A 20325-nucleotide genomic window follows, 5' to 3' on the forward strand; every position below is an offset into this window, starting at 1 on the left:
GCCGTTATTGTGTCTGAGAGGCGCGCGCGCGGCCTGACCTGAGGAAGGCCTTGGCCAAGGAGCAGCGCAGGCCGTCGCGCAGCGTGCCGTGCGCCCTGGTGAAGCCGGTCTGGCGCGCGCCGTTCACGTCGGTGTCGTCGTAGCCCATCTCGCGGCCCGCCCGCAGGAACGCCTCCAGCATGGGCGTGTGGTAGCGGAACTCCTCCACCGTCAGCGGGCCCGACCTGCCGTGGTACGGCGAGTCCTGCAGCGCCGCGATGCGCACGCCCTCCGTCTTCTTGAAGTAGGGCAGCACCTGCAGCCAGAGGCACGAAGCGGCCGCCGTGTACCGGCTGACGTATTGCCCATTTGCGAGACGCATTCAGCGGAAAGTGTTAGCAAGTGTTATGGTTTTTGAGGCTACAGATAGATCTCAACCGCAATTGGAAAGCCCATTGTCTAGAATTAACCCTTTAAGTGACAGAATGTTTTATCGAGCGTAACAAATACATGTCACTTTGTGCGAGTTGGCAAGAATAATCAGTAGAACTGCTGGATTCTTTATTGTTTTTGCAGTCGCCATGTGCTATGGGTGGTTGTAACTAAGATGCAGCTATTCGCGGCGGTCCATTGTGGGCTGTAATTATCGCACGGCAGCGAAACTTGGTAGATGTATTAAAGCGTTAATGCGGAACCGGTCTATGCTGGAAAACATTTAGCTCCAATGTCGACCACCTGGTGCAAATCTGGGTCTGTATTGCATCTCGTCGACGTCGCCGGTGCTCATGTTGAACAAACTGTGGAAGTAGTAGTGGTTAATAATACACTCCTGGAAATTGAAATAAGAACACCGTGAATTCATTGTTCCAGGAAGGGGAAACTTTATTGACACATTTCTGGGGTCAGATACATCACATGATCACACTGACAGAACCACAGGCACATAGACACAGGCAACAGAGCATGCACAATGTCGGCACTAGTACAGTGTATATCCACCTTTAGCAGCAATGCAGGCTGCTATTCTCCCATGGAGACGATCGTAGAGATGCTGGATGTAGTCCTGTGGAACGGCTTGCCATGCCATTTCCACCTGGCGCCTCAGTTGGACCAGCGTTCGTGCTGGACGTGCAGACCGCGTGAGACGACGCTTCATCCAGTCCCAAACATGCTCAATGGGGGACAGATCCGGAGATCTTGCTGGCCAGGGTAGTTGACTTACACCTTCTAGAGCACGTTGGGTGGCACGGGATACATGCGGACGTGCATTGTCCTGTTGGAACAGCAAGTTCCCTTGCCGGTCTAGAAATGGTAGAACGATGGGTTCGATGACGGTTTGGATGTACCGTGCACTATTCAGTGTCCCCTCGACGATCACCAGTGGTGTACGGCCAGTGTAGGAGATCGCTCCCCACACCATGATGCCGGGTGTTGGCCCTGTGTGCCTCGGTCGTATGCAGTCCTGATTGTGGCGCTCACCTGCACGGCGCCAAACACGCATACGACCATCATTGGCACCAAGGCAGAAGCGACTCTCATCGCTGAAGACGACACGTCTCCATTCGTCCCTCCATTCACGCCTGTCGCGACAACACTGGAGGCGGGCTGCACGATGTTGGGGCGTGAGCGGAAGACGGCCTAACGGTGTGCGGGACCGTAGCCCAGCTTCATGGAGACGGTTGCGAATGGTCCTCGCCGATACCCCAGGAGCAACAGTGTCCCTAATTTGCTGGGAAGTGGCGGTGCGGTCCCCTACGGCACTGCGTAGGATCCTACAGTCTTGGCGTGCATCCGTGCGTCGCTGCGGTCCGGTCCCAGGTCGACGGGCACGTGCACCTTCCGCCGACCACTGGCGACAACATCGATGTACTGTGGAGACCTCACGCCCCACGTGTTGAGCAATTCGGCGGTACGTCCACCCGGCCTCCCGCATGCCCACTATACGCCCTCGCTCAAAGTCTGTCAACTGCACATACGGTTCACGTCCACGATGTCGCGGCATGTTACCAGTGTTAAAGACTGCGATGGAGCTCCGTATGCCACGGCAAACTGGCTGACACTGACGGCAGCGGTGCACAAATGCTGCGCAGCTAGCGCCATTCGATGGCCAACATCGCGGTTCCTGGTGTGTCCGCTGTGCCGTGCGTGTGATCATTGCTTGTACAGCCCTCTCGCAGTGTCCGGAGCAAGTATGGTGGGTCTGACACACCGGTGTCAATGTGTTCTTTTTTCCATTTCCAGGAGTGTAGATTCAACATTATGCCTTTCTCACTGTTTGACCTTTTCTGCCCACGTCCCGTTTCTAATTAGTCACATATACAAACGTTTATGAACGGTTTCTTGCAATCACAGCGTCAGATTTGCACCTGGTGGCCAAAGTTTGAACTATTTTTTCCCAACGTAAATCGCTTCCGCATTACGGCATTAGCGTATCTGCCAAGTTTCGCTCCGCCCTACGATAATCACAGCCAACAGCGGACCCTGTGAATAGCCGCACTTTAATTACAACCGTCGGGTACCAATGAATCAGGAACACAAAATCTGTATTGAAAAAGTTTGAAAAAACTGGAGCAAATTAGCAATTTCAGCCTCAATTAGTAAACATATGAAAGCAGGAGGAAGAAATTTTCCAAAGCACCGGGGTTCACATAAATGCACATTTGCAACCACTACATTATCACAGTCGGTCTCACGACTTCATGAAATGCCTCAAGCACAGGTAAACAACGTACCCTACATGCTGCATCTGACTAGGCGTTTCACCTGACTAGACGTTGTATAACTGGCACCTTTTTACCCAGACTACCATCAGTTACAATAGTAGTGTTTGAAACTGTAGAAATTGTAGCTGTATCATCAGCTTGAGACAAAACTTTTACCATCTGGTGAGCAAGATGTATGAGACAGGCGAAATACCCTCAGACTTCAGGAAGAATATAATAATTCCACTCCCAAAGAAAGCAGGAGTTGACAGGTGTGAAAATTACCGAACTACCAGTTTAATAAGTCACAGCTGCAAAATACTAACGCGAATTCTTTACAGACGAATGGAAAAACTGGTAGAAGCCGACGTCGGGGAAGATGAGTTTGGACTCCGTAGAAATGTTGGAACACGTGAGGCAATACTGACCCTACGACTTATCTTAGAAGAAAGATTAAGGAAAGGCAAACCTACGTCTCTAGCATTTGTAGACTTAGAGAAAGCTTTTGACAATGTTGACTGGAATACTCTCTTTCAAATTCTGAAGGTAGCAGGGTTCAAATACAGGGAGCGAAAGGCTATTTACAATTTGTACAGAAACCAGATGGCAGTTATAAGAGTCAAGGGACATGAAAGGGAAGCAGTGGTTGGGAAGGGAGTGAGACAGGGTTGTAGCCTCTCCCCAATGCTATTCAATCTGTATATTGAGCAAGCAGTAAAGGAAACAAAAGAAAAAATCGGAGTAGGTATTAAAATCCATGAAGAAGAAATAAAAACGTTGAGGTTTGCCGATGACCTTGTAATTCTGTCAGAGACAGCAAAGGACTTGGAACAGCAGTTGAACGGAATGGACAGTGTCTTGAAAGGAGGATATAAGATGAACATCAACAAAAGCAAAACGAGGATAATGGAATGTAGTCGAATTAAGTCGGGTGATGCTGAGGGAATTAGATTAGGAAATGAGACGCTTAAAGTAGTAGATGAGTTTTGCTATTTGGGGAGCAAAATAACTGGTGATGGTCGAAGTAGAGAGGATATAAAATGTAGACTGGTGATGGCAAGGAAAGAGTTTCTGAAGAAGACAAATCTGTTAACATCGAGTATAGATTTAAGTGTCAGAAACTCATTTCTGAAAGTATTTACATGGGGTGTAGCCATGTATGGAAGTGAAACATGGACGATAACTAATTTGCTTTCGAAATGTGGTGTTACAGAAGAATGCTGAAGATTAGATGGGTAGATCGCATAACTAATGAGGAAGTACTGAACAGCCATGAAGGATAAAGATGAAGAGTGTTAATAACGCATGTTTTATTTAAAACTCTGTAAGATTTTTCACATTAAAAAAATTAGGAGGGGCTACTTTTTAACACGGCCCCGTAGATCCAAATGTAATATTCGCGAATCTAAGTATTATCTCCCAAACTTTAAAAACCAACAAAAACTGAGTGAATAATATGCATGTTACATTCAGATACGTGAATAAACTGTTTTCGTCATGGTGCATATTTTCAGTTATCATCGTACAAGTGCAGTGTCAGCGGAAATGATTTATAGTACCTCAGCGGCTAACATAATTTGTGTGAAATTATAGTACCTCAGCGCCTAACATAATTTGTGTGCAATATCATCTTCTGTATTATTGTTCATTATTAGCAGTATTACACAGACATAATCAGTAAAATTGAATGTAACTAGGAACTGAATTCACGGCAATGTGTTTGCCTGCATGCACGGCGCGGAAGGTAATCGTCAGTAAATGTGCTTACAAACGACGCACGCGTTGATTTTATACTACATAATGTGGGAAATGTTACTAAGAATTGAACTTACCGTTTTTCAGTGTCAGAAAACATCAGAATAGTAAAGCCACAAGGGAGAAATTGTGGCTGAACGTAGATCCAGCTCCGAAAACGAGTGTCTCAAAGGCCATCGATAAATATACAGAACACTGCTCACGTACTTCCTAATATCTACGCCGGCCGCGGTGGCCGTGCGGTTCTAGCGCTGCAGTCCGGAACCGCGGGGCTGCTACGGTCGCAGGTTCGAATCCTGCCTCGGGCATGGATGTGTGTGATGTCCTTAGGTTCGTTAGGTTTAATTAGTTCTAAGTTCTAGGGGACTGATAACCTAAGATGTTAAGTCCCATAGTACTCAGAGCCATTTGAACCTAATATCTCCAGTCTGCCGACTTAGAAACATAAAAATAGTATTCCTACTTATCTGAGAAACTACTGTGAGTATATTACCAAAATACAATCCGCTGTTTGTAGTCAATAAGGTAATAAACAGCACTTAAGACCTGTGGTATAAATATTTATAGTGTCACTTGTAGGGTTAATGAAGAGTCTTGGTTCAGCTACATTTTCAGTATTGCTGTTATCGATTTAAAAATGAAAAAATTAGATTGTCCCGCATATTTCCATTCACTAATGTGTTGTGGAACCATTATCTGGCGAAAGGTAAGTTAAAGGAAGAGTATTTTGAGAATGCAGAAGCGTGTTGTAAGAATTATATGTGGTGTTAATGTAGGGACATCCTGCAAAGACCTCTTCAGAAAACTGGACATTTTGACAAATTCTTAGTGCATACATTCATTAATGTCCTTTGTCATCACCAATATTTTTCTCATAACAAAAAATAGTGAAAATCATTACTGTCACAGCAGGACAACAAACAACCTCTACAATCCGTTCAAGGGGTTAACACTAGTACAGAAAGAAGTATAAATGGCTACACATGTATTCAACACCTACCAGAGGCCTTAAATACAAAATAGATAATGTGGTTGAGTTGAAGACTTAAAGAACTTTCTATTGGACAACTTCTTCAACTTCGTTAAAGAGTATCTTCACAGAAATTTTCAAATTTAATGTTTTAGGTTATATATAATTAGAATTAGCTCTTTAGTAGTATAATGTAATGTCACTTCACCATTTCACAATTAAATTAAATGTATAGCTTTGATCCCTCCCCATACGCTAGCGTTCATTCTTCGTGGAATTCATGGAATATGAGTGTAGTGTAAAAAAAGAGTAATAGGTTATCTATAACTTGCACAGCAACCAGATTGCAGCTCTTAGAATCGAAGGAGGTGAAAAGGAAGCTGTTGTTGAGAAAGGAATGAAACAGGGGTGTATCCTGTCACCGAAGTTATTCAGTATGTGCACAGAGAAAGCAGTAAAGCAAATTAAGGAGACATTTCAAAAATGAATTTGAAATTCATAGAAAAATAACTTTGAGGTTTGCCGATGACATTGTAATTCTGTCACAGACGACATAGGACTTCAATGGAGTGGATAGTATCTGAAAAGAGATTATAAGATAAACACCGACAGAAGTAAAATAAGCGTGATGGAATGCAGTCGAATTAAATTAGGCGATTCTGTGGTAATTAGATTAGGAAATCAGACACTAAAACTAGTCGACGAGTTTTGTCATTTGGGCAGTATAGTAACTGACGACGGCAGAAGCAGTACACAAAGAGAAAAGATTCCCTGACAACAAATAGCACGTCAATACTAAATTCGAATTTACGTGTTAGACTGCTTGTTCTGTAATGATTTATCTCGAGTGTAGCCTCATGCGGAAGTTAAACGCGGACCGGAAACAGTGCAGACAGGAGGAGGGTAGGAGTTTTTGAAATATGGTGCTGCAGAAGAATACTTGAGATTAGATCGGTAGATCGATTGTGTAATAAAGAGATACTGCGTTGAATTGAGGAGGAAAGAGATCCGCGGCACAGTGCGAATGAGAGAAGGGACAGGGTGATATGACACACCCTGTCGCGTCAAGTAACGGTTAATTCGGTAATGGAACAAAGTGTAGGAGATAGTATGAAGGTACAGACTGATGTAGGCTGCAGCATTTATGCAAACATGAAAAACGACGTGTACAAGATAGAGCAGCGCGGAGAGCTGCATCAAAATAGTCTATGGACTGATCACAACACCACCGTTACATAAAAGTACACAGTTAATGTGAAAAGAAACTGCCAAAGTGGACTGGAACTGCGCAGGTGTCGGCAGGCACGTGGTTCATGCTTCGGCAGTGATACTGGTCTTCATACATATAGCGGAGAAGCTGAGTCTGTGTGGTGAGTAGCAACTTTCCTTCTCATAACACTGTTACATTCCATCCCGGATTTTACATTGCTTGATTTTGGCCTTCATACACCTGTTCATTGATGGATGTCCACTTCTGACAAAAATCTAACCAGTATGACGTGTAGGCCACGGGACGTACATGCCGAAACATCGCCGTAATAGTCGTAGGCAGATCTGTTCCCGTTTTTATTGTTGCCGTATAAAGTCTGTCCCATTGACTTCCGAATCATGAACATCCCAGTATATTTTTGATTCCGTGAGTTCATCTGCGTGACCTTCATGGAAGAAATGTTACGTATAATACTTGTGGTCGTTGAAACAACAAGTTAACACGTATGGGTCATGTGCTGCGTAGTCCCGTGTTCAACAATGTGCTTCGAAACACTTGCGCCTGCTGCAGTATTGTACTGTGTCGCCAGTTCTGTCACAGATGGCCGCCTATCCTGGTTTATAGAGTGCGCGAGTCTCTCACTTCCACGCTCCGTGCCAAGACGCGGGCAGCCAACACCTGTTCCCCTACTCGCGGTTTCACCGTGCCTCAACCACGGTGGCACACGGACAGTCTACCAGCTCCGTCGTTTTCGAAATGCTAGTTCTCACGCTCCGGACATTAACGATCTGCTCGTTGTCAAAGTCGCCTGTGTCAGTAGATTTCCCCGTTTGCGGCCTGCATCGTCTCAAGAATTATTTCCCATCGATCTCTGCTCCGCTTATATACTTTCCTTACCGTATCGCCACCAAGCGGCATTGAATCTCGCTGTTTGCAGGGATTGTAATGTTTCGGCTGATGGGTGTATGTAGGAGGAACGAGGTAGCATTATGACTCCTGACTGATTCTGAAAAAGGGACAGTCAGAACTATGTAAGGCTGCGACAAAAATAAATTCGTGCCCGATTGTGCATCCTTTTATCGTAACCTCTTTCACTATTCGGTAACAGTGCTAGATTGCCGAGGGATACTCAGGAATTGGTCTAACAAGTACTATGCATGCGTCCTCTTTTGTGAGTGAATTATGCTGCCTTAGGATTTTTCTGATACAGTAATTGTGAGTGTGGCATCTGCCTTTCCCATGACTGGATTTACGTAGTTATTCCATTCTGAATCGCTCCGAACAGGTACTCGCAGGACTGATCTGGAGGGAGCTTTTTTCCCTTGATCGTTGTTTGATCTAACTGTACATCGAAGATGCAGTGACGGAAATAACAGAAAGGTTCAAGAGTGCGATTCAAATCCAGGGTGAAAGGATATCAGTGATAAGATTCGCCGATGACATTCCTATCCTCAGTGAAAGTGCTGAAGAATTGTAGGATCTGTTGAATGGAACGAACAGCCTAATGAGAACAGAATATGGAATGAGAGTAAGTCGAAGATACAGGAAAGTAATGAGAAGTACCAGAAATGAGAACAGCGAGGAACTCAACATCGAGATTGGTGATTACGAGGTAGATAAAGTTAAGGAATTCCGCTACCTAGGCAGCAAAATAACCCAAGATGGACTGGGCAAGGAGGACATAAGAAGCAGACTAGCGTGGCCAAGAAGGACATTCCTGGCTAAGAGAAGTCTGCTAGTATCAAACATAGGCGTTAATTTCAGGAACATATTTCTAAGAACGTACATTTGTACAGTACTATATGTTACAGAAACATCGACAATTGGAAGCCGAACAGAAAAGAATAGAAGAATTTGAGATGTGGTGCTATAAAAAAATAGTAAAAATGAGGTGGACTGATAAGGTAAGGAATGAGGAGTTTCTCTGCAGAATCGTCAAGGAAATGAATATATGGAAAACATTGACAAGAAGAAGGATCAGGATGACAGGACATCTGTTAAGACATCAAGGAATAACTTCCATGGCACTAGTGGCAGCTGTAGAGGGTAAAAACTGTAAAGGGAGGCAGAGATTGGGATACACCCAGCAAGTAATTGAGGAAGTACGTTGCGATCGCTACTGCGAGGTGAAATGGTTGGCAGAGGAGAGAAATTCGTGACGGGTCACACCAAGCCAGCCAGAAGACTGACCACTCAAAATAAATACAGCTAACACCACTTGGAAGAAATATGGGCTGTAAGGAGGACAAAAATTTCTCACTTCGTCCGAATGGTTTCAGAATAAATTAAATTGCTGCAGTACAATCACAAGTTGAAGGACTGATAGGTTCAAATGGTTCAAATGGCTCTGAGCACTATGGGACTTAACTTCTGAGGTCATCAGTCCCCTAGAACGTAGAGCTACTTAAACCTAACTAACCTAAGGACATCACATACATCCGTGCCCGAGGCAGGATTCGAACCTGCGACCGCAGCGGTTGCACGGTTCCAGACTGAAGCGCCTAGAACCGCTCGGCCACTCTGGCCAGCTAACTGATAGGTGTTTTTACAATTAATAAAAGATGATTTTCTTCATTTATGGTATTAACAGATACACGTCACCAATTATTCGATTTTAAAACATAAAAAATAGAAAAAAGATGGCGGAGAAAGGTGAAAGATCTTAAAAAGGAAGCATCACACATTCACTAAGTTGGAAGGACCAACATTAGGAAAGGATAGTGTAAGAAGAAGGAGATGATGTGTTTTGAAGAGTGATTAGATTGTAGATGTAAAGAAAGAGGTGAAATGGGTAGTAATATGGAGATGAAGGTATTTGGAGGGTGGGGGAGGGGGTAGTGTCTTAGATATCAGAAAGGGAGTAGGGTACTGGATTGTGGATCGAGCCATGATACGGAAGGGAAGAGAATACGGAAAAATTAGGAGGGTTGGGAGATATCTGATGAGGGATAGGCTAGGGAGGGAAGTTTTGGAACTGATAGGATGACTAATAATTGTGACTGATTTCTTCGTCTGGGAGAGCCAGTTGATTGGAGATCTAATGGGAGAGGTTATGGAGTATGTGTAGGTGATGGGTTGTTGGGTTTTATCTTGGTAGATGTGAGAGCACACCAGGATTGGAAAATAAAGATTGTTGAAGTCAGCTTTGTGGTAGTGTAGCGTATAGGTAAGTGTTCAATGAGAGCAAGGATGAGGGACCCGTATGGTGGAAGGTAACCGTATGCAGAAGGCAAGATGGAGACGTATCTTTCAAGAAAGTGGAGGGAGTGCCCAGGCGTAGGAGAGGATGAGGTGGGATGGAGGTAGGCGCAGGCGCCGCGACTACTGGCAGTCCGCCTACCTCGTCGTAGCTCCAGCCCGGGTTGCCCAGCTGTGCCCAGCGGTCGTAGTCGCGCCGGTTGCCCCTCACGTACAGCATGGCGTTGAGCACGCTGGAGCCGCCCAGCACCTTGCCGCGCGGCCAGTTGCAGCGCCCGCCGCGCATCGCGAGGCAGTACTCGTCCGACGGCTCCGTCTGGAACCTGCGGGCCGACCGTCCGCTTACCACGTAGTTCTGCTAGTAGGGGCAGTCGTGAAGTTTTAAACGTCACCTCGAAAAGATACTGTTTCGTAATTAATGCCTTCCTCATGTGCAGCTACATGTGTGCATTTCTGCTGTTACCTGGCCGAGCAAACCGAATATGCGGCAGTAGCGGAAGCTAACTTGGTCATTTGACAAGTTACTGCTACGCTCCAGTTAAAGTAGACACGCGTTGCCACCAGACAGACAAAGTCTGCTGTTAACAGCTTAAATTTGAAACTTCCTGGCAGAATAAAGCTGTGTGCCGGACCGAGACTCGAACTCAGGACCTTTGCCTTTTGCAAGCGAGTGCTCTGTCAACTCACCTGTCCAAACATGACTGACGACCCCTTCTCACAGCTTTACTTCCGCCAGTACCTCATCTCCTACCTTCCAAACTTTATCCTCGAAACATCCTCCAGGATGTGCTGAACCATGTCTCCGAAGTATCCTTCTTCCAGCAGTGCTATTCCCGCCGATTTCGCAGGAGAGCTTCTCTGAAGTTTGGAAGCTAGGAGACGAAGTACTGGAGCAAGTAAAGCTGTGAGGACGGATCCTGAGATGTGCTTGGGTGGTTCAGTCAGCAGAGCACTTGTTCGCGAAAGGCAAAGCTCCCGTGTTCGAGTCTCCGTCCTGCACCCAGTATTAATCTGCCTCAGAAGAGTGAAAAATTTCATTTCAGCATTACATTTATTGATGGAGAGAAGGAGAAAGCATTTCTAGTGTAGGCGGAAAAGGTAACGAACCATGCAAACAAACGTTAAAGCTGGGCAAATCAGTGCCGAGCAAAATACGGCGGGAGGGATGTGATTGTTAGATAAATGGAACTGAAGCATTTACTGCACCCTCTTGCCCCTGAAAGGCCACGTAAAATATCCAATCACCTGTAACCCTGGAAAACCAACGACAACAAGACTAGTGTTTCAAAATGATTCTTACAACTTTGATTACATATATTTCCGAAATGGGAACAGGTAGAAAGGTGCGGGTTGCGGCATAATGTTCAAAAACCCTTGTAGATTTTTCCCTGCTTATTTTTAGTTATTGACGAAATCGACGACCTTTTGCCCTTATGGTAGCAGTTATTCGGCTGGGATTTGATTGGCAGTGTTGTTGGATGTCCCCCTAGGGACATCGTGCCAAATTCTCTGGAACTGGTGTGCTAGATCGTTAAAATCCCGAGCTGGTCGGAGGACCCTGCCTGCTCCAAACGTTCTCATTTGGGGAGAAATCCGGCGACATTGTTCACCAAGTCAGGGTTTGTCAAGGACGAAGACGAGCAGTAGAATCCAACGCCGTGTGCGGTCGGGCATTATCTTGCTGAAATGTAAGCCCATGATGGCTTGCCATGAAGAGTAACAAAACGGGGCGTAGAATATCGTCGACGCACCACAGTGCTGTAAGAATGCCTCGGATGACAGTGAAAGAGGGTCTGCTACGGAAATAAAGGGCACCCCAGAATATCATTGCTGTTTGTCGGGCCGTATGGGGACCGACAGTCAAGTTCGTATCCCACTGCAGTCGTGCGGGACGTCTCCGGCCACGTCCGCAGCTTGGAATCTCATTGAACTGAGTGTAGTTGTCTTCAATAATGAGTCCCGCTTCAAACTGAGCCACAGTGACTTCCCCCAGGAGGACATCCAAAAACGTTAACAATCAGTGCCAAGCCGAATAACTACACTCCTGGAAATTGAAATAAGAACACCGTGAATTCATTGTTCCAGGAAGGGGAAACTTTATTGACACATTCCTGGGGTCAGATACATCACATGATCACACTGACAGAACCACAGGCACATAGACACAGGCAACAGAGCATGCACAATGTCGGCACTAGTACAGTGTATATCCACCTTTCGCAGCAATGCAGGCTGCTATTCTCCCATGGAGACGATCGTAGAGATGCTGGATGTAGTCCTGTGGAACGGCTTGCCATGCCATTTCCACCTGGCGCCTCAGTTGGACCAGCGTTCGTGCTGGACGTGCAGACCGCGTGAGACGACGCTTCATCCAGTCCCAAACATGCTCAATGGGGGACAGATCCGGAGATCTTGCTGGCCAGGGTAGTTGACTTACACCTTCTAGAGCACGTTGGGTGGCACGGGATACATGCGGACGTGCATTGTCCTGTTGGAACAGCAAGTTCCCTTGCCGGTCTAGAAATGGTAGAACGATGGGTTCGATGACGGTTTGGATGTACCGTGCACTATTCAGTGTCCCCTCGACGATCACCAGTGGTGTACGGCCAGTGTAGGAGATCGCTCCCCACACCATGATGCCGGGTGTTGGCCCTGTGTGCCTCGGTCGTATGCAGTCCTGATTGTGGCGCTCACCTGCACGGCGCCAAACACGCATACGACCATCATTGGCACCAAGGCAGAAGCGACTCTCATCGCTGAAGACTACACGTCTCCATTCGTCCCTCCATTCACGCCTGTCGCGACACCACTGGAGGCGGGCTGCACGATGTTGGGGCGTGAGCGGAAGACGGCCTAACGGTGTGCGGGACCGTAGCCCAGCTTCATGGAGACGGTTGCGAATGGTCCTCGCCGATACCCCAGGAGCAACAGTGTCCCTAATTTGCTGGGAAGTGGCGGTGCGATCCCCTACGGCACTGCGTAGGATCCTACGGTCTTGGCGTGCATCCGTGCGTCGCTGCGGTCCGATCCCAGGTCGACGGGCACGTGCACCTTCCGCCGACCACTGGCGACAACATCGATGTACTGTGGAGACCTCACGCCCCACGTGTTGAGCAATTCGGCGGTACGTCCACCCGGCCTCCCGCATGCCCACTATACGCCCTCGCTCAAAGTCCGTCAACTGCACATACGGTTCACGTCCACGCTGTCGCGGCATGCTACCAGTGTTAAAGACTGCGATGGAGCTCCGTATGCCACGGCAAACTGGCTGACACTGACGGCGGCGGTGCACAAATGCTGCACAGCTAGCGCCATTTGACGGCCAACACCGCGGTTCCTGGTGTGTCCGCTGTGCCGTGCGTGTGATCATTGCTTGTACAGCCCTCTCGCAGTGTCCGGAGCAAGTATGATGGGTCTGACACACCGGTGTCAATGTGTTCTTTTTTCCATTTCCAGGGGTGTAGTTGCATAAGCGCCACATGTGGATCAATGCGATATTGACTTGAACTGCTTCTCTCGAATGAATTATCAAATTTTCTGAAATTTTAATCATTTGTTTGTAAATATACATCATATCTGCCGATTTGCGCCCCATTCGGATAATTCCTTCGTGGTGCGGTGTTTCCATTGTCTTAGAATCAAAGTTGTAAAGATCCTTCTGGAAAGCGCTATATACCCGCGGGAGTTGTGGATTTGGCAAATCAAAACGTTTTAATAACAACAGGGCGGTCAGCATTGGTCGTTGAACTAGAAATGTCTATTACTGCTGCAAATCGATTTCAATCACTGCGTGGCCATCATCAGTGCTAGTATTAAAGCCCTGTGGACTTGTAAAGACAAACAGTAAGACTGAAACATCTGCATACATCAATGACAGACCGAAGGTACAAATTCAACCGCCAGTCTGACAAGTACCATTCGTTGGAGATGTGTAGATAATGCAGTTTTACTGTTTCTATTTATAAGGGCTTTTATAATAGCACTGATAAGGATCACGCAGTGACTCAAATAGATTTGCAACGGTAATAAGGATTTCTACCCGCCAGGGCAGCCGAGAGCGCTGACGCGCTGCTTCCTGGACTCGGGTAGGCGCGCCGGCCCCGGATCGAATCCACCCGGCGGATTACCGGCGAGGGTCGGTGTGCCGGCCAGCCTGGATGTGGTTTTTAGGCGGTTTTCCACATCCCGCTAGGTGAATACCGGGCTGGTCCCCACGTTCCGCCTCAGTTACACGACACGCAGACATCTGAACACGTCCGCACCTTTCCACGAATTGCACTAGACGCAGACGTCAGGCGTACACTTAATTCCGTCCCGGGGCGTCCGGCCACCCCTTTCCACTAACCTTGCCAAATCCGTTCCTAACAATTCCGACCCTGCGTCAACGCGGGACATGGCACCAGTGAAAGAAAGAAAGAATAAGGATTTCTACTCCAACGACCAGTGCTGATCCTCCCCGTGTTATTAATACTGGTGTGGAGGTCGCGGTGCACGCAACTCCTGATGGAATTCTCATTCAGTGAAAACGTTGTTAGTGGGGGGCTGGTGTTAATGCTGATTTGAAATGATCAGTAGGTAGATCTCACACGACTTGACGCCGTAGAGAGAGAGAGCAAGAGGGCGCCAGCGAGCAGCTACTGGCCTCCAGTCGAGCGGCGACAGCTGCAGCGCGGGGAACATGAGCGGCAGGTCGGCGAGCGGCGGCTCGTCGCCGCCCGCCTCCAGCAGAAGCACCCGCCAGCCCTGCACCTCGGAGAGGCGCGCCGCCAGCGTCGCCCCCGCCGACCCGCCGCCCACCACCACCACGTCGTAGGTGTCGTGCGGCACGCGCACGTCGTGCGGCCGCTGCCACGAGTCGGTGATGTCCGGCCTGGAGAAGTGGATGGTGAGCCGCACCAGCAGGATGTACGCCATGCCCGGCCCGAAGGCGGCCGCGATGCGCGCCGCCGTCGCCGCCGCCGAGTACCGCCGTGGGGGCGGCGCCATCGTCACAGCCGCAGCCGCAGCCGAGTCCCACCTGCCGCACGGACGCGCGCCACGGTCAACTTCTGCACGGCGTTACGTCTGCCGGGTGGTTATAAAACTGACGTATGGCAGCGAAACTTGGTAGTTACGCTAATTCGTTAATGTTGAAGGGATGTGCGCTGGAAAAAAATTAGTTCCAATTTTGACCACATGGTACAAATTTGACACTGCACATTGTTTGTATGGCGGTAAGACAGGCCGCTGTCATTTGGCACAGACAAACCGTAGTGCGAGTGAAGAGTGCGGTTGCGTTCACCTCGGTATCTCCGCGACCAGTGCGTCGGACTGCTACCAGAAGGGACCCGGGTTCCATTCCTGATCAGGTCGGAGATTTTCTCCGCTCAGAGACTGGCTGATGAGTTGTCCTTACGTTCGTATCGTCACAGCTGACATTCGACCATTGAGACGGCTGTATGGTCACACACCGAAAGCAAAAAAAAAAAAAAAAAAAAAAAAAAAAGTTGTGGCTATAGAGAAGAGAGACTGTCCGCTCTTAGTGACATTGTTGTATGTGAGTGGTTGCAATTCCAGTTCTGCGTTGAGAAAATATCGCCGATTGAAAGAAGTGAGGAGAGGCCAGATATCAATAAAAGCTTTAAGGAAGATGATGATAAAGTTCGAAAACATTGGCGAGTTTGGTGTGACACCTGGAAGAGGAGGGCGTCCTATCCCGCTGGAAGTTACTGTTGAACCGCATGTTGTGCAATTGCACGCACGACATGTGACAGTGTGCTGGGCCCGTAAGCATCTTCATTCTTGATCCGTTCTTCTTTGAAGAGAATACACCCAGACTGTGTCAGACCCTGTCAGGAACATCACGAGTTCTGCACGTTATGGAGACGTCGTTGTACAGCACGTGATTCCTGGTCTGGAAGAGAGCACCTGCGTGGAAACCACTGTTCTCGTGCAATATGGGGCAACACCTCATGTTGCGTGCTCAGTGAAAGGGCTGCTTAATGCAGTCTTCCACGAATGTTCATCTCCAGAGGTTTTCCGGATGCATCGTGTGCAAGATCACCTGATCTGAATCCATGTGTTTTTTGGCTCTGTGGATATCTACAAGAATGCGTGTACAACGGACATGTTTAGTCTCAACCTGATTCGACGGCCAGTATACAGGAACACATTGCTCGGATTCCACTGGAACTGCTGTTAGCAACTGCTGATTACGCTGGTTTACGGATTCAGCATCTTGTCGATCGCCCGGTGTTCATACTGAACAAATTGTGTAAGCGGCTGTTAATAACAAAATCAACATTATACCTTTCTAACGTGTTTGACATTTTCTACTTACGTCCCGTTCCTAATCCATTACACATGGAAACATTTTCTTACGTCTTTCTTGCATTCACAGTACCAGATTTGCACCTCGTGACCAAAACCGAATTTAATTTTTTCCGACGTAAATCGGTTTTGCACTAACGCATTAGAATATCTACAAAGTTTCTCTGTCACACGAATTTACAGCCCAGACCATTGTGAGTGTCTGCACTTTAATTATAATCGCGCGGTACTGTGTCGGCTAGTAAAATTGCAGCACCAGTAAGATAGCATATGACGAAATTTTACTTGTGCGCATGCACTATACTAGGAGGAACGCATGATTACATTTGTAACTGATTTGGAGATATACTGACTGCGAAATTTAATGCACACGGCTGCCACCTCTGGCAGCAACAGTGGCTCTAAACCGGTTGTGCATTGAGTCGACCTGAACTTATACAATAGTTACGTGTAAGTAATTCCCTACTGCTTCAAGTCTGTGCCGTAGTTCATCACTCGTAGTGGTTGGCGATGGTGGCGTGCCGTACACTTGGCAGCCACTGACCGGGCGTTTCAGTGAGTGGTAAGTCTGGAGAATGTGTCACCAACGGCGCCCTATAACACCTTCTCGGTCGAGGTATGTCAGGACAAGCGGTCTTCCGTTATCTTGTTGAAGCACCTCCCACATACAGCACAGCCAACGGCCTCGACGTATCAGAAATGTATCAGTCGTTTTCCATATTAGTGGCCGTGAGTGGTAGAGGTTATCGTGTTCAGTAACCAGTGCTCCCATATAGCAAGTCACCACGTATGGAGCACGTGTGACGAATGTAGTCTTGCAGTGTTCGTTGGTCGTCAGAATCCCCACGCGGTGGTGTAGCCATCGTGATCCTGTAATTTCACGCAGCACTGTATGAAGAGAACCGTCGTCCCGCTCTAGTGTCTTTTGTGGTTGGACTACCACCGTCCCATCGGCGTGCCTCTGCTGTCAGGTCGAGGAGGCCGCAACAGTGCCAACTGTCCTCGGTGCTCCAAACGTCCCACTGTCCACGTGGATGCTACTCCAGGTGGAGACAAGTCTCTTTCCTGGCTCAAGACACCGCGCAGCCTGTCGAGTCGTTCGGGGCCGTTGAGATCTCGCTTGGCGCTGAGCGTGGCCCTCCTGCACCCACTGATTCCATATTCGCATCACTCTCGTGAGATCCCCACCAAAGAAAGCAGCGATATTGTGGAACGATAAACTGTAGGCCACAGTAATTTCAACGACGGATTCTGACATTTTCTGATCCACGCTTCTTCTTCTTCTTCTTCGTTTTCGTTTTCTTCTGCTCCTATGAGACATAACACGATCTTCTTAGTAGCAGCCAACATTCAAATACAATTCCTTCATAACATTTCAGAATGATTCAAAGATTAGCAACTTGCCTCAAATGTTCAGAAATGTATAATAGTACAGTTCACAAAACTAAGAGATGTAATACTTTATGACTACAACACGAACGAGTCACAACTGGAGTCAATTCATACGAATGCGTGGGCTGAGGGATACAAAACGGTTCGGTCAGATAGACTGTCTTCGGTAAAGCAGCTGATAGACTTCAATTAACTGATAGGATACAAGAAAAATGCAACTTTTTTTTCAATTTATTGGCTTTCGGCCCGTGCCCATTCGGCCATGTCAGTTATGACGGTACCGCCAGCATCCAGTCCCTGAACGGAGAAAATCTCCGACCCAGCCGGTAGTTGAGCCCGGGCGCCGTTGCGTACAAACCGCCTCCCTAACCGTGGAGTTACCGAGGTGGACAGAAAAATGCAGTCTCCGTGTAACTGCTTTCAAAACACTCGTGCGACTTAAGTTGTGTGGGACCCGCAACAAACACGTACATAAAGTGCAGCACGAATGGTGGCAATTTATTTGACGCCTGGGAAAGCGTGACGGAGATGTTGGAAAAACTGAATTGTCAGACTCTTCAAAACAGACACACAAACTAACTGTTGAAAGCCTACTTGCAACGTTTCAAGAACTAACATTAAGAGAAGACTCTATGAATATACTAAAACCCTTACGTATAGCTCAATCAGTCATTGTTCCCGTGCTCCTTGCTGGCCGTTGTAGCCGAGCGGTTCTAGGCGCTTCAGTCTGGAATCGCGCGACCGCTACGGTCGCAGGTTCGAATCCTGCCTCGGGCATGGATGTGTGTGATGTCTCTATGTTAGTCAGGTTTAAATAGTTCTAAGTTCTAGGGGACTGATGACCTCAGATGTGAAGTCCCATAGTGCTCAGAGCCATTTCAACCATTTTGAACCTTGCTCCTTACGTGAATGACCGGGAAGAGACCCTAATAACTCCTACAATGGGAAATACCCTCTGCCATGAACTTCACAGTAGTTTGCACAGTATTGATGCAGATGTGGATGAAATGGGAAACACACTACGTAATACAGAATGTACATGTCGTTGCTCCAATCTACTTTTTGCGTTTCTGTTGAAGTTCTCATCATTTGCATATCCAGGCATGTAGTACACTTCATGCCAGTTCGTCATTTGCTGCATGCGACCTTCATGTTGTCGCAGTTTTAATGGTCAGTAGTGTACATTTATTTCTGCATGTGTACACAACTACCGCACGCCACTGTACAGTGCATGGTGGGGGTTTATTTTATACCAGTGTTAGTCTTTCCATTTTCAAATGGAGCGAGGGAAAATAGTATGTCAGTATGTCTCTGTATGAGCCCCTATAACTTTTTCCCTCATGGTCTGTACACGGGATTGACATTTGAGGTGGCGGAGTCGTTGACCAAATCTTGGTTCTCTGAAATTCCTCAATAGTGTTTGGAAAAAATATTTCCCATCTTAACTGACGGAAGATGTCCGTGAGAAGCTTGTACCGATCGAACCGAGATGAAACAAATGTAACAGAACGACTCAGAATTCCTTCGCTGTCTTCCAGTAATCCGACTTGGTAAGGATCCCAAATACTCGAGCAGGACCCAAGAATGGAACGCAGAAGCATTCTGTACGCAGTCTCCTTTATACACTGAGGTGACAAAAATCGTGGGATAGCTCCTAATGTCGTGTCGGACATCCTTCTGCTCGGCACAGCGGAGCAACTCGACATGACATGGACTCAAACAGTCGTTGCAAGTTCCCTGCAGAAATAGTGAGCCATACTGCCTGTATAGCCGTCCACAATTGCGAAAGTGTTGGTGGTGCAGGACTTGGTGCACGAACTGACCTGTCGATTGTGGCTCATACATGTTCGATGGGATTCGTGCCGGGCTATCTGGTTGCCCAGATCATTCGCTCGAACTCTCCAGAATATTCTTAAGACAAATCGCGAGCAGTTGTGAGCCTGGTGAAATGGCGCCTTATCGTCCATAAAAATGTCTTCGTTGTTTGGGACCGTGAAGTCCGTGAATGACTCCAGATGGTGTCCAAGTAGCCGAGCGCAATCATTTGCAGTCAGTCATCAGTTCATTTGGGCCAAAGGGCCAGTCCATTCCGTGTAAACATAACCGACACCACTATGGAGCGGCCCCTGGCTTGCACAGTGCCTTGTTGACAACTTGGGCCCATTGTTTCGTGGGGTGTGTGCGCCACACTCAAACCCTATCATCAGCACTTACCCACTGAATAACCGGTACTCAGCTGACCGGGACACGGTTTTCCAGTCGTCGAGGGTTAAACCGATATGGTCAGGAGCCCAGGAGAGGCGCTTCAAAGCGACGACGTGCTGTTACCAAAGGCATTCCCATCACTCGTTTGCATAGCCCCTTAACACAAAATTTCGCCGCATTGTCCTAACGGATACTTTCGTCGTACGTCCCACATTGATTTCTGCGGTTATTTCAGGCAGAGCTGTTGAGTTGTCTGTTAGCACTGACAACTATGGACAAACGCCGCTACTCTTGGTCGTTAAGTGAAGTTCGTCGGCCACGGCGCTGCCGGTGGTGAGAGGTATTGTCTGAAATGTGGTATTGTGAGCACAAACCTGGCGTTTTCAACCTCGGAATATTGAATTCCCTAACGGTTTCCGAGATCGAATCTCCCACGTCGGACGCCTTTTCACGTGAATCACCAGAGTACAAATGACAGCTCCGTCAGTGCACTGCCGTTTTATATACCTTGTGTTCCACCACCTGTGAATGCGCGTTTCGCTGGCCCATGACCTTTGTCACCTCAGTGTAGGTGCGTTATGAAGTCCGCGAGTTCTCCCAGTAAC

The 20325-nt window shown here is 47.6% G+C and overlaps 2 protein-coding genes across 2 annotated transcripts in view; one reads left to right on the forward strand and one right to left on the reverse strand.

The window, feature by feature from the left end:
- The window catches only part of LOC126419362 (glucose dehydrogenase [FAD, quinone]-like), a gene marked incomplete at its 5' end in the record, with an annotated part of 42563 nt that extends 27799 nt beyond the window's left edge, over window positions 1-14764 (reverse strand). The window contains 3 exons of the mRNA XM_050086548.1: window positions 27-295; window positions 9957-10137; window positions 14457-14764. Coding sequence (XP_049942505.1) covers window positions 27-295; window positions 9957-10137; window positions 14457-14764 — 758 coding nt within the window. The remainder of the gene's footprint in view (window positions 1-26; window positions 296-9956; window positions 10138-14456) is intronic.
- Window positions 1-20325, forward strand: part of LOC126419895 (flotillin-2) — a 418685-nt gene that overhangs the window by 56205 nt on the left and 342155 nt on the right. The gene's annotated exons all lie outside the window — the stretch shown is intronic.

This window comes from Schistocerca serialis, chromosome 9 (genome assembly GCF_023864345.2).
Source record: "Schistocerca serialis cubense isolate TAMUIC-IGC-003099 chromosome 9, iqSchSeri2.2, whole genome shotgun sequence".
Taxonomy (NCBI): Eukaryota; Metazoa; Arthropoda; class Insecta; order Orthoptera; family Acrididae; genus Schistocerca; species Schistocerca serialis.